Source organism: Megascapheus bottae, chromosome 12 (assembly GCF_031878675.1).
Source record: "Megascapheus bottae isolate mThoBot1 chromosome 12, mThoBot2.hap1, whole genome shotgun sequence".
In the NCBI taxonomy this organism is placed as follows: domain Eukaryota; kingdom Metazoa; phylum Chordata; class Mammalia; order Rodentia; family Geomyidae; genus Megascapheus; species Megascapheus bottae.
Window position 1 is genome coordinate 54,141,227 of NC_143520.1, and position 14,595 is coordinate 54,155,821.

The following is a 14,595-nucleotide window of genomic DNA, read 5'->3' on the forward strand; positions in this document are numbered from 1 at the left end:
CCTCATACATTCAGTTAACCCTCTAGAGCCATGGGTACTCCATCTGTGATTCAACCAGCATTGGATTTAAATTTTGGAAGTAAATTGTTCCTGTATTAAATATGTACAAGCATCTTCCTGCCATTATTCTACCAAACAATGCAATAAAACATCTGACTGTGGTAGCTCAACAAAATTTAAAATAAACAAATGAGATTATCTCAAACTAAGAGGATTCTGTACAGAGTAATCACTGGAGTGAAAAGAAAACCAGTAGAATGGGGAAAAATATTGGTAAGCAATTCATGTGACACTATTCATAACAGTCAAGAAACTCAACAATAAAAATATCCAATTAAAATTGGTAAATGAGTTGAGTGGACATTTTTAAAGCAAAAATCTATGTGGCCAGTAAAATATATGAAACAAAATGCCCACACAGTCACTAGGAAAGTGAGAAATGGAGACCACAATTAGGTACCATATCATCTTGGTCTGAATGATCATTATCAATCAGTCAATCAATAAATATAAACAACACTAACAGGAATGTAAAACAAAAGGAAATCTTCTCCCCTGTTGGTGGGAATGTAAGTTAGTATGGCCTTGGGGGAAAAAGTATGGAGTTTTCTCAACAACAACAAAGGTCTAGAAATAGAACTATCATATGGCACAATTTTCCAGAAATCCTCTGGTGTGTGCTTCCCCATAGGCTGCTGAGGCAGATGGGTGCCTTCCATTACACCCAGCTATTGGGAACTGGTTCTCTGTGGCTGGGACTGCAGGCACCTATGGCTGCAACCAGTTCTTGATTGAGATGCCACCTCACAAGTGGGGCCTAGGCTGGGCAGTTTGAGCTGCTACACCGGGTATTTTTAATAGCATTGTTTTTAGTGGCCAAGATAGGAATCCACCTTAGTGTCCGTTGGTGGATAAGTGAATTTTTAAAATACATGGTATGTATGTAAAATAGAAATATTATTCATCTTGAAAGAACAATCTTGTCGTTTTCAGCGCATTGGATAAAAGCTGGGGACATTTTCTTAAGGGAATACTAGATTGGACACAAAAAGACCACATGTTAAGCTTGCAAGTGGAAAAAGGTGATAGTAATCACTAGATGCTAGGAAGGGGTGAAGGCGGAATAGACTGCAGCAGGATAATCCATAACCCAAAAGACAGACATCTCTAGTTAGGTCAGATCACTAGTGTTTTACAGCACAGGGAAGTGCTTGCATTTTGTGAGGAAATGGAAGAATTGGAAGCCTCTAGCCAAAGATAGGGAAAAGAGAGGGAATGGTTAATGGCCCCGGTTTGATCAGTAACCTTGTATGCAAAAACTGAGCTGGTTCTGGTGGGAAGACTCTGAGCCCAGCATTGCGGAGTCCAAGGCTGGATAATCAAGAGTTCAAGGCCAGCCTGGAATACATAGTGACACCCTGTCCCAAATAAATATCCAGGGCTATCATATATTATCATATATATATATGTGTGTGTGTATATATATATATATATATATATATGAGTATAAATGTGGTTAACTTTAAAAAAACAATTGAAAGTCCTGGGCTGTTTCAATGCCACCAGGTAGCTGTGACGCCAGCAAGCTGCCCGCCGGGTTTCAAACTTGGGTCTGTCATCCACGTGCGTGCGTGCCAGCTAAGGCCTCCGGGTCAGTTCTGGAGGAGTTTTCCAGCGAGCTGGGCTCGCGGGGACTCCGCAGGACCTCTCTATCTGGTGGCCACAGATGGAAACAGAAACAGAAAAGAAAAAAAAAAAATGGGTCTTGCCCGGAAAGCTGGAGCGCAGCACAGCGCAGATGTGGGCGGTGTGTGTTTAAAAAAAAAAAAAAAGGGTGGAAACTCCACCAGCCAAGTTGTAGAGGAAAAAAATATAGAAGTGGGGTGAAGTGTGCCTATCTCCGGGCCAGCCCCTCCCCTCGGCGGGGAGGATCGCCGCCCAGGTGCCGCTTCCTCTCCCGCGCCCGGCCCGGCGACCCTCGCCGAGAGCGCCCGGCACCCCAGAGCCATGAGCAGCCTCCACGGCACGCCGCCGCCGCCCCACGGTGAGTGTCCCGCGAGGGGCCGGGCCGGGGACCCAGGCGGAGCGCCCCACGGCGGGCCGGGCACCCCGCGCCCCCGAGCCGGCCCCGCTCCGGCCCTCGCTTTCAGTTTCTTTGTGCTGGGGTCTGGGGTCACGTCGGGGCGGGCCGGGGCCCCCCGCCGGGATAGAGATCCGGGCCGGGGCCGGCGCTGGGACTCCCCAGGAACCGCACCACTAGTTGCTTCTCTGCGGTGGCGCGCGCGGGAACGCGGCGGCCTCCGTGAACTCCCCGGGACCGGGGACAGGAGGGGAGAGGGCGGAGGGGAGAGGCGCAGATGTTGGAAGGATGGGCTGGCCTTGACCCTTTGGGGATTTAGAAAAAAACAGGAAGTCATATGTCCTGAGCTTCTTTGTGGATGCTTGGAAACATTGCTGGGCCTCGCCCTAGCTCCTCTGCTGTGTTGCGCTGAAGAACAAACTCAAGTTTTTAGGTTGTTGGGGGGGGGGGGGTTCTTTCTTTCTTTTCTTTCTTTTTCTTTTTTAAGAAATATGTGTTTCATCCTGGCGAAATCCGATTATCAGCGTTTGTGTGAGGAGATATTCTGAGTCGCTAATGTGATGTGATCACACTAAATTATTAACATGATAATGATATTGGAATCGGAGGCATGGGCTCTGTTATAAGTGCTTGAAGTGTGGGCCACTGGCCCCAGACAGAGCTGGGTGAGAGCTGCCCAGCTCTGTGGGTTGGTGCTACAGGCATGTGTGCACACCACCATGAGTGTGCAAGCCTGTGAGTGTGTCGGGATGAGTCTAAGGATGCACAGACACCATAGAACATGGGAGCCTGGGCGACACACGCACACAAACACACACTGCTTCAATTCAGTATGTTCAAGAGTATAATGAATGTTGATCACTTTTTACCATTTCCCTGCATCTCTCCCAAACCCTCCTCTCCTCCCTTCAGTTTTCCTAATTCTATTTTAACCTATGTATGTTGAATATCATAAACTGCATTCACCCGTTCTTCTATCTTATTTATTAGCAAGTAAACCTTCCTTAGCTACAGTTTCCTTATCTGCAGATGAGAATTGTCTTAAGGCATTTCTTGTCTAAGAACTAATTGTAGTTAAATACTACGCATAGAGGCAGATAAACATCAGATACCTGTATAGTAACTAGATCTGTGCATTCCTGAGCATAAATGCGTTCATGTTTGTCTGACTTGAGCTCCTCTCTGCTCTGTGTATATATGCACATGTGTGCAAGTGTATATGCATGCATACTTTAGGGACTGGGTTAAGGGAATAGAAGACAAGCCACTGTACTCATTTCACTGTAGAGGCTGAGGAGAGACCAGCCACAGACATCCCAGATCTGAAGAGGATCTTCCAACCCACTCCCAACCCCTCAACAGTTCTAGGATTCCAATTTCAGACCTTGACCGTCCAATGACTTGCAAATACTTCCCCTCCCAGATTAGTGGAGCCCTTGCCTGCATACCATTCTAGATTAGCCTCCCAATTTGATTTATGACAGGAGCCCTGCTGTGGGAGGGCTCTTGGGCCCAGTTCTTACTGCTAACTCAGACAGGATGTGTCTATATCCTGTCTCAGTTTATGTAGCTGTTGCTGCTCTGCAAAACCAAGGTTAGAGTGGAAAAGTCTTGCTTCCTTCCACCAGCCTTGCCCTGTGTATCTAGGCTCAATGGTTCTCCAAGCCCACATGCTGAAGTTATTGCTAGTGAGTCACTCACAGCCTTCATTGCCTTGCCCTTGGATGAAAAGGGTCAACTCTCACTGAGGAAACCGCCAGGTTTGGCAGCTTTATATAGAATTGGCTGCCTCTAGCAGCAGCAGAGAGGACTGCATTAAGTGCCAAATGAAATTCCATCTCTGCCATTGCTCAATCCCTCCAGATACTGGTGGTGTTGGGAGTCTCATGGGGGATGGCTCGGTCAGCAGTTGGACTTTTCCCAGGGTGTCCTTGGTTGGGCAAGTGTTTCTGGGGCCATGCAAAGCACCCTGGGAAACAGGGTATTTGGGGTGAGTATACTGTTAAACGTGGGAGGAGTGAAGCATTTTTGCAATGGTGAGAAGGTCGCCAAGCCGAGTGGGCTTGCACGTCATTGGAGACCCGAAATCTGTGTCTGAAATGCCTTTCTGAGACCCCAGCCCAACACACACCTGGGATTGAATGTTTAAGGTGGGCTCAGCAAACACGGACTACAAAAACTAACCAAACAGAAATATCTGCCCCATGAATGAGGAGTTAACAACAGGAAAGAGAACCATTTCTTCCTACCATAAGAACAATATATTGACTGTTACGAATCCTTTTGAAAGTGTTAGATGTGTGTATATACGTGCATACATACATACACATACATACATACATATATGCATATGATGCAGTCTACTTTTTATATATTCACCTTTATCTTGCTTATCTCTCTAAAAATATGTTTTAAAGATTATACCTAAATGATGCCCCTAAATATTATTGGAACTGCATAGTATGAATTGCATGATTTTGAGTGTTTTTAATTATTTAATACATTTTAATTACTTAATACCTTTCTTTGCTGATAGACATTAGGTTATATACAGACGTGTGTGTGTGTGTGTGTGTGTGTGTGTGTGTGTGTGTGTGATTGTACTGCAGCTTGTACTCAAGGCTGTGGTGTTATCCCTTTTTCTCTCAGGACTGGCGCTCTACCACTTTAGTCCCAGTTCCATTTCCAGTTTTTTGGTGGTTAACTGGAGAGTGTTCTTGGATTTGAACCTCACTTCTTAGATCTCATCCTATTGAGTAATTAGGATTACAGGCGGGAGCCACCAACACCAACCTGCCTTATAAAAAATTAAATAAATAAAACCAGATGTAGTAAGTCTTTGTAACGTAAGTTTTATCTGCACATGATTGTATACTTTTAGGATGAATTTCCTTACCCTAAAAGAAAAGAAGATTGTATTTAAAATATTTCTTGAAACTGAGAAACTTCTAAAGGTTATACTCATTGCTAATGCAGTCTTCCTTCGGGCACACTCCATCAGTAGCCTTGGCCAATTGATGGGTAAGCGTCCAAATATCATTTTGTAATGTACCTCTATAATTATAAGTGATAACAAACATGTTTTCTTGCTTGCAAAAGGCATTGTATCACTGTTGTGCCCAACAGAGGTCCTTCAGTCCATTTGTCCATGCTTCTATACATAGAAATGAGAAAGATAGGAAAGACCTCAGAGCTTCAGTGTTCCTGTCTGTGCATGGGGGTGGGAACAACAAAGTTACTTCCCAGGAGTCACGTGAGACACACGACTCTGTCAGCTTGGTGTTGTGCCCAACAGTGGTGGTAGTGGAAAGGGTGGTTGTTAAGGGAATGTATCAGGGCAGACCTGGCCCACAAGTGTAGGTACTATCTGGATTCTCCAGCACACAGTTGGCAGTTGTTTTTGTGTTTTTGATAATGGAACAAGAGCATTACTGCTTCTAGGCCATGTCTTGGTAAGGGCTTTGCCTCCATCGCCCATGAGTGAGTGTGTGTGTGTGTGTGTGTGTGTGTGTGTGTGTGTGAAATGATGAGTTTTTTCTTACCTATTTGGCTGAGAAAATACTTGAGGTTCAGGGCAGATAACCAGATAACCTGGCAGCCAACAGACACTATCAGAGCCGACATGACAACCCTAACCCACAATGTCATTTTCAATGGTCAGTCTTATACACCCTGGCTGCTGTGTTGAGCCCTTCTTGGGGCTTGTCTAGTAACCCTTGTACAGGTGTGCAGGTGTACAGGTGTACAGGCCTTTGCCTGGCCTCTTCCCCAGGTGCTCCCTTCACAACTTCTTACATCAAAACCCTGTGGAAAATCCAACACATACACACACACACACACACACACACACACACACACACACACATACACACACACACACACCTGTTTGTCACCTGAGAAAAGGTCACACAAGGGAGTAGAGAAACTTTGAAGTCCTGAAAGATTCCTGTTTCTGTTCCCTTCCCAGGACTCCTATCTTCTGAAGGGCTCTGTGACTCCATCTTCACTTGGGGCCTGATACACAAAGGCACTGGGAAAGTGACTAAGAAAAGTAGAGTATTGCTCGGACCTCCCTAAAAATCCCACTGTTGGGATCCATGCCATTCCAAAGTGCTATCTATTTCCATCCCATAGGTCGGAAATGCCTTTGAAAACCTCTGCATTCCACAGCTTCTAGGCCAGAATCGAATATGTACTAAGAGGGCAGCGAATAACAAATTATAATGGGAGAGAAAGTCAAACCAAGACTCATTCAAAGAGTAGAGCAAAGAAGTCCCAAGAATCACTCCCTGACCCAGCCTTTAATCATATTCTTAATTTCCCCCTCTTCCTACATCCGCTACCCCCACCTCCCTCTCATCTTGCCCTGGGAGTTTCTCAAGCTCATTACATAATCTGACCTTCTGAGGGAGGGAGTGCTGGCCTCTGGTGTCAGTTATTATAAATTTTAATTTTTAGACATTCTTTCAGAACAATATTCCTGTATAGAACCTAAGTCAATGGCAGAAACTGACAAAGGCCCCTTTCCTCTGGTGCTGGCCAAAGCTCATCCCATGGTCTTGCATTCCACATTAGGGAGGTGGATGTATTGCACATTTCCCTCTTCAGATGCCTCCTCTTGCTCTTTATAGGGTGCCCCCGTGCTGAGATGGGAGTGAGCTTCAGCCTTCTGATCTCCGAGGTCCCAGCTCTCACTACTATCCTTACATCTCAGCTCCATCATTTTTTCATTCATAACTCTTGAGAACACTTGACTGTCATCCCCCGTTTCTGTTCACTTCCTTCCATGTTAGTCACCCACCCTGTCTCTTACTGTCAAACCATCACAATTAGACATTACTTGGGGTTCAGTAGACACCCACTTTACAGCACCAAGGAAAGGAGCTTCCAAGTTGGAGCATTCATCTGGGGCCAGCTATGGGCGGGGCTGTCTTAGCTTCTCACTGTTCTGACACACCCTGGTATGGCTCCTTATCTCAACTTTGCATGAATGTTACTGAACCCCTGAATCCCCTTCTTCACACGCTGTGTGATAATGAGAGATGAGTAGGGAGCTGACCTGGAACCTCACTCAACTCTACCATTTTTTTCTCTGGGATGCTAGACGTGTGTGTGTGTGTGTGTGTGTGTGTGTGTGTGTGTGTGTGTGTGTGTGTGTGTGTTTGTGCCAATCCTGGGGCTTGAACTCAGAGCTTAGGTGCTTTTCTTTTTTTTATAATTTTTTATTGTAATTAATAAAAGGATTACATGATATTTGCTAGATAGAAGGTGCATTAATTCACATACATTGATACCCTTTCACATGTCTTGGTACCCATCACCCTCCCCCCCACCCACCACCTACCCCCCCCCCGTCTTGGTTTTCCCCCCTTCCCTATCAAATTTCAAATAACCAAATACAAATAAATTCAATATATCAGATAACAATATGAGATACCCAAGAGACAGCAAAGGAGATGAGAGATAACATAGTACATTAAGGACAACAATCATTCATTATATGGCTTTTGTTTCAATATCCTGGAGGTCCTTTCAATTAGCTTCATACTGTATGGCCTTATATATCAAAGTTTTGCTCTATTGCAGATCTCTGCTAGTAGAGCCCAAGGTTTCTACTGGTTATGACAAATGAGGGAAACCATTGAGCCTAAGTTCCTTTGAGTCTGGCTTACTTCACTTAATATGATTTTTTCTAAGTCTTTCCATTTCCTAACAAATGGGTCGATGTCATTCTTTCTGACAGAAGCATAGAATTCCATTGTGTACAAACACCACAACTTGTTGATCCACTCATCAACTGAGGGACATCTAGGTTGGTTCCATATCTTTGCTATGGTGAATAATGCTGCAATGAACATTGTTGTGCTAGTGGATTTAGTATGCCCTAGATTTTGGATGGTTGGGTAAATGCCAAGAAGTGGAATTGCTGGGTCATAGGAGAGTTCTATGTTTAGCCTTTTGAGGCACTGCCATACTGCTTTCCATAGTGGTTGAATGAGTTTGCACTCCCACCAACAGTGTAGTAGTGATCCCTCCTGGCCACATCCCCTCCAACATCTGTTATTATTCGTTTTCCTGATCCTGGCCATTCTAATTGGAGTGAGGTGGAATCTTAGTGTTGTTTTGATTTGCATTTCTTTTATAACCAGAGATGTTGAGCATTTCTTCATGTGTCTATAGGCCATTTTTGTTTCTTCTTCAGAGAAGACTCTCTTTAAGTCTTTGGCCCATTTTTTAATGGGATGGTTTGTTACTTTTAGTTTTGGAGTGATTCAATTTTTTGAGTTGTTGATATATTTTAGATATGAGGCCTTTGTCCGTTGTTTGGTTGGTGAAGATCTTCTCCCACTCTGTAGGCTTCCTATTTAATTTACTACAGTATCTCACTTTGTTATCTGATATATTGGGGCTTGAACTCAGAGCTTAGGTGCTTTTCATAAGCTTCTTTTTGCTCAAGGCTAGCACTTTGCCATTTGGGATCCAGCTCCACTTCCAGCTTTTTTGGTAGTTAATTTGGTCTCACAGATTTTCCTGCCTGGGATGGCTTCCAATTTAGCCCTCAGATCTCAGCCTCCTGAGTAGCTAGGATTTACAGATGGTAGTCACCAGTGCTCAGCTTCCCTGCTTCGTTGTGGTGCCCAGAGGTTTAGTTTCCCTGCTCAAACCCCGACCTTAGTCACAGGTCCACTCTTGCCCCAGAGGGAAGCCCAGCCCTGCTTCTTTTGATTATGCCCAGGCCTGACATGAAGTACCTTACCTCAGCTTCCACAAAACATCTGATTTCAGGGAAATCAAGTTTGGCTATGGTTGAAAATTTATCATTAATCTTGTTATGTTATTTAAAAAGTTTATTCCAATGCTATGAGCTCTATTGGTCCCTTCCATTACTGTATGGCCTGAACCCTGACTCAAAGCTGTACTTAGCAGACGTTATCTCATTTCATCCCCAGCAGCCTCAGGAGAGGTATTTTGATCTCCCTTTTTCATGTGATGCTACCAAAACCAACGATGGGCTGCAAGGGAACTATGCAGAGTGCCCTGCTCAGGCTGCCACTATCCCTTCCTGCCCCCTGCACCATACTAAGTGCGTTTAGGAGGGGCTAGTTCAACCATCCCACCTGCCTCAAGAGCTCACAGACATACCTTAGTTCCTTTTAAAATAAAAAAGAAGACTTTTATTCTGTAAGGTCAAAGAGTATATTTGTCTTTATACCAAGGCAACCATAAATACAATTTTGTAGAGATGGAAGAGGTACTCATAAAGGGCCAGGTCTGGATCTACGAAGTCTCCCTATGACTCTGGGCTCATCTACCCTAGGGCAAAGGACCAGTGCTACCATTCACAAACCTCTGTTTCTCCTCTCACTCCATTCTCTCTCTCTCTCTCTCTCTCTCTCTCTCTCTCTCTCTCTCTCTCTCTCTCTCTCTCTCTCTCTCTCTCTTCTCTCTCTCTCTCTTTGATTTTTCTCCTCCATCGACTCAACTCCCAACTCCCATTATGCCTCCATCTGTTTATTTCCATACATTTTTTTTTGCCTTTTAAGCCATGAAATAAGTTTAAGGATGGGCCAATTTACTTCCTCAGTCTCATTATTTCACAAGTTATCCATGTTCTTTGGAGAACAGAGTCCCTAAACGGCCAAGAGACAAGGTATAGAAATCTCCTCAGGGGAGAGGATGTCTTAGAGTTGGGGGACACATGGGCGATAAATGGACAGTAGTTGGGTGAGTTATGGATAAAAGGGTTTGGCAGAAGCTATGCATGGACAACCTGGGGTTATACTGTTCACTCACAGTTGGAGCTGAGCACAGATGTAGACCAAAGCCCAAAGCTGGGGTCATCATATAGGTGCCCCAGAGCAGTGAATGGCATTTGACAAAGGCCCACTCTTTTCCACTCAGCAGGGATATGCATGGTCCTGTCTTTAATTCTGAATTTATTTTCCACATAGATATGATCAATTCCAGGTTAGAAATGTAGCAGCTGAGACCTCCAGGTCTCTCCCTGAACATCATCAACACCAGCGCTGACACCAGGTGTGTCCCCTCCCATGTGGGACACTGTCATCTGCCATGCGGAGAAGGGCTGCCATGAATTCAGGCCCTTCTATTTGGCTCCATTCAGTCCTGAGGGTATTTTCCCAGCCTCAAAATCAAAGACCCTCCCCTTCCTGCAGCCAGATCAGCTCACCCCGTCCTCCCTGTGTCCATGGTGCTAGTGCAGTGCTCAAAGGGGAACAGCAAGGGTTAGCTACTGGGTGTTCGAGTGCTGCCAGGCCAGGGCAAGCTATTGTCCTTGGCGGGAGGAGTAGTTGCCAGCTGCCTGTCAGAGTGTCTGCAAGGCCACTGAGAGAAAAGTAATGCCCCCGCCAATTCCTGGAATGCCTCCTCCCCAAACCACCCCTGTGCCGACAGCATGGTCACAGGGTTGTCAAATATGTTGTATCTATAACTACAACAAGCCTTGATCACGGCTGCCATGCAACCATGTTTATGCTGCTTTTTGCCAGGCCGTCCTATATTCACTGCCCTGTATTCTTGCAAGACAGGTACCCCTCTATAGAGGCTGAAGCAAGAGGATCTCAGGTTTGAGGGCCAGCCAGGTAAAGTTACAGAGACCAAATCTCAAGAACAAATTGCAAACAAAAGTATTATGAATATGGATCTTGAGTGATGAGTACTTAAGTAGCATGTGGGAGACTCTAGATTCAATTTCCAGTATTGTTCCTCCTTCTTCCCCCCAAATAAAAGATGCTGTGATACAGTTCTTCCCTTTGATTGGCTGAAGGGAGTAACTTGGCAGAATTCATACAACTATGCCCGGGCCAGCCGGCAGCAAACCAGGGTTCGCGGATTGGGATTCCTGAAATAGGGGCAAGGACTAGGAAAAATTAAAAGAGAGACAAACAGATGGAGTTCGGGAGGACTACAGCCCAAGTCAGCAGTCCAAGAAGGCTGTGAGCTCCAGACTGCCGCCTAAGACTCTGTCTTGTTTATTTTAAGTTCCGACCTTAAATACTCTTCTTAAAACTAGGGAACTGCCAGAGGCTACATTCATACAAAATAGTAAACAAATCACATATAGGATAAATGAGAAAGGATTAACATTGCTTAAAGTCATCATGATAAGAACTGATTGACATTGCTTAAAGTCATCATGATAAGAACTGATTGACATTGCTTAAAGTCATCCTAATAAGAGTTACTTCCTTGTGTATACAGTTGTGTAGGTCCAAGGTCAGGTCCAAGGTCATTGACCCCACAGTCGGTCCCCAACACAACTAGGTTGAAATAGATGGAGAATGGAAATAGTTGTCTGATTCCTTTGTGAATGGCAGTTTTGTGCCCTCAGAAACTCATAAAGCTAAGGATGAGAGCCAGGGGTCAGGAGAAAATAGGACTTTGATACTGACCTTACTTCCCTCTCTCCTCCACATATATGCAGATACACACGTACACGTATGTGTGTCTACACATTAGTGCACATGCTTGCACATGTTCATATGTACTAGATATGACATGCACATACTTATGCATGCCCACACTCATTCCTCCCCACAATCACCCCCTTTGCAATCTCCAATTCATCAGTCTTAGGCCCTGCAATGGGCAACTCTGGACATCTTATTTGGCCTCACCTTGCATCAGAGCAACCAGATATTTGGTCTTTGGGCCTTCCTGACCTTCAGATGTAACACATGAAAGTGAGAAATGCTACTGATATCTGTGTTGTTTCTTGTTGTTTTGTTTTGTTTGTTGGTACTGGGATTTAAAAATCAGGGCCTTGTCTTATTCCATTTGCTAGCTTGCTAAGCTAGCACACTATCACTGAAACCATGCATCCAGCCTTGCTTTTTGCTGACTGTTTGGGAGATGGAGTCTAATGAACTGTCTGTCAAGGCTGACCTTGAGCCTGGCTTTGATCCTCTTGATCTCAGCCTTTTGATGAGTCTGACATGAGTCACTGGCTCCCAGCACCGTTATAGGAAGGTCTTGGCCATTGGGGGTTCAATGCCAGTGAAATGTAGCTATTCTATTGAACTGCTTTTGGTATACTCCTCACATTTTATTGCCCCAGTGAGGACATGAATTGCTTGCCTGGATACCTACAGGGCTCTGCACTCATCTCACTTTGCTCTGGATAATTTTATTCATGACCTGTGTAACAATCAACTCCACCAGACAGACAAGGACATAACAATTTGGAGAAACCAGCAAGGTTGCTTTGGCTCTGTGTGTGTGTGTGTGTGTGTGTGTGTGAGAGAGAGAGAGAGAGAGAGAGAGAGAGAGAGAGAGAGAGAGAGAGAGAGAGAGGGAGAGAGAGAGAACGCGAGGGGGGGGGAGGGCGCACACCTTCACCGACACACTGAATCTGGGGATGGAACTCAGAGCCTGGACACAGGCTCTCAGAGCCTGAGAAGTTTTTCTCAAGGCTAGTGCTCTACCACTTGAGCCACAGCTCCACTTCTTTTTTTGGTGGTTAATGTAGATAAAAGTCTTGGACTTTCCTGCTTGAGCTTACTTTGAATGGCACTCCTCAAATCACAGTCTCCCGAGTGGCTAGGAATACAGGAATACACCAGGGCTCAACCTGCTTTGACTATTTTTCATCTGGTTTAGCGCTGTCTTCTCTGTGCACCTCCTCACTGAACATAGTTTATTCATAAAGACATCAGAGGAAGCCTTTCCTTTGAGTATCCATGTGCCCCAACCATGTATCAGTAGTTACATATTTGTGTCAGTTTTCAGTGTACCCTCCACATAGTACTTTATTACCAGCCTACCCCATGATAAGGCCCTTAATCCCCAAACTTGGGCATCAGTTGATAAGAGCCATAAACCTTTGGCTTTTTCTCCTATAGGGAATCTAGGCCTGTGCTTGGTGCTTTAAATACAATGATATCTTACCATGTACAGGAATCTAAATAGGATGCACAGGGGTATAGACACTATTAACAGAAGTGTCCTCAGTCCAGTTAAGGAGGCGGACCCTAGAGCACCAAAAACAAAGCAAGTCTAAACCCTGAGTAGCTGGCCACTTGGCACACCTCACTTCGACCCGTGAAACAGGTGGTCCCTTCTGGAATGGCTACATATCCATGAACCTTCCAAAGAAGTAGCTGCCCAACTGGATACCCTGCCCCAGAGGTATACAGACAAAAATCTTTTCTAATGATACATCATCATTGCAATGATTGGTACTTTTCATCCTTTAACTGTAATGGCAATGTTATAGAACTCATTTTTTGGTTTAAATTCAGACACACAGGAGATAAAAGAGCATTGGATCCAGCCAAGAAGGATAAAAGAGGGCAGACCAGCACACCATGGAGGACCTTGTGATTGCTCCATATTTTTAAGTGTAATTTTATCTTTATTAAGGTTTTATACAGAGCTATTACAGTTTTATAAATCAGGTAATGAGTATATTTCCTATTTAGACAATGTCACCCCTTTTTTTGTGGTGGCTCCACTCCATTTTGAGACAAGTTTGAAAACTCCTTGCCTGGCTCCTCTCAGAGCCACAGTGATAACTGAGACAGCTTGCAGTTTGCAGTAGAGGATGCTTTGGTCTTTGGTTAGTTATTTCTATCCCATGAGGTTGTAAAATGCTCACACTCTGATTAAATGTTCTATATTCAAGCTACAGTGAATACACTGCCATTTCTCATGTTATCAGTTAAATTCTGATCAAATCTCACCAATCCTCAGTTCAGATTCCACAAAACTTGGGAGGCTTGAAAAGGAAGGAGATGTGAAATTCTATTATGAAGCAACTTGCCCACAAATATTTACTAATTAGCTCACACATTCCTAATTCTATCACTAGACCCACAGGGGTTTGGATTAAATCCATCGAGATCTAGTCTTTATAATTGACAGGAGATGAAAACAGGATTTTCAGGTTAAAATGGCTATAACTTAATAATAACCAGGTAGTTACCTAGGTATTTAAAGAACAATTTCTTGTAGTGTAAACTCCCCTCTGGTAATATATGTCAAGCTAACATTAAATTACAGTGAATTTCTACTTCATAGAGTTTTAGTTTGCTGAATGGAAATCTTGTCCTGGAAGAAACAAGTTGTCACTGATTGGGGATGACTGTTGAGAATACTATTACTCTAGGAAAGGACTTCAGAAGGATAATTTGGAAGCATGTCAAACAGAAAGAAAATTATTAATGTACAGAGTCCTCACACTCAGTACAGAAGTGGTTTGGGATTTGTAATGCTGAGCACACTTGTCTGTGGGTGCGTGCTGAAGGTGGGGCCTCCCTCTTCAGGACACTATTGTGAGTGACAGGGCTGTGATCCACCCTCCTATGTGTAGGAAATAAGTTTCAAGAGAGAACAACGTTTTCATTCACAAGAGATTGGAAGAAGTTGGTTCAAATAGGCTAAATACATTTATTTATATCCAGTTTTAGTAATTGCCTCTGGGTCATTTCCTATTTAAGAATCCTGAAGACTCTGGGGAAAAAAAAATCCCATTAGGGACAGGCTATTTTAAAACC

At 44.3% G+C, this 14,595-nt stretch overlaps 1 protein-coding gene across 1 annotated transcript in view; it reads left to right on the forward strand.

Moving 5' to 3' along the window:
- The first annotated feature begins 1,627 nt into the window (after positions 1-1,627).
- Positions 1,628-14,595, forward strand: part of Gypc (glycophorin C (Gerbich blood group)) — a 33,806-nt gene continuing 20,838 nt past the window's right edge. The window contains exon 1 of the mRNA XM_090342466.1: positions 1,628-2,044. Within this exon, the coding sequence (XP_090198592.1) occupies positions 2,008-2,044 (37 nt within the window). The 5' untranslated portion in view covers positions 1,628-2,007. The remainder of the gene's footprint in view (positions 2,045-14,595) is intronic.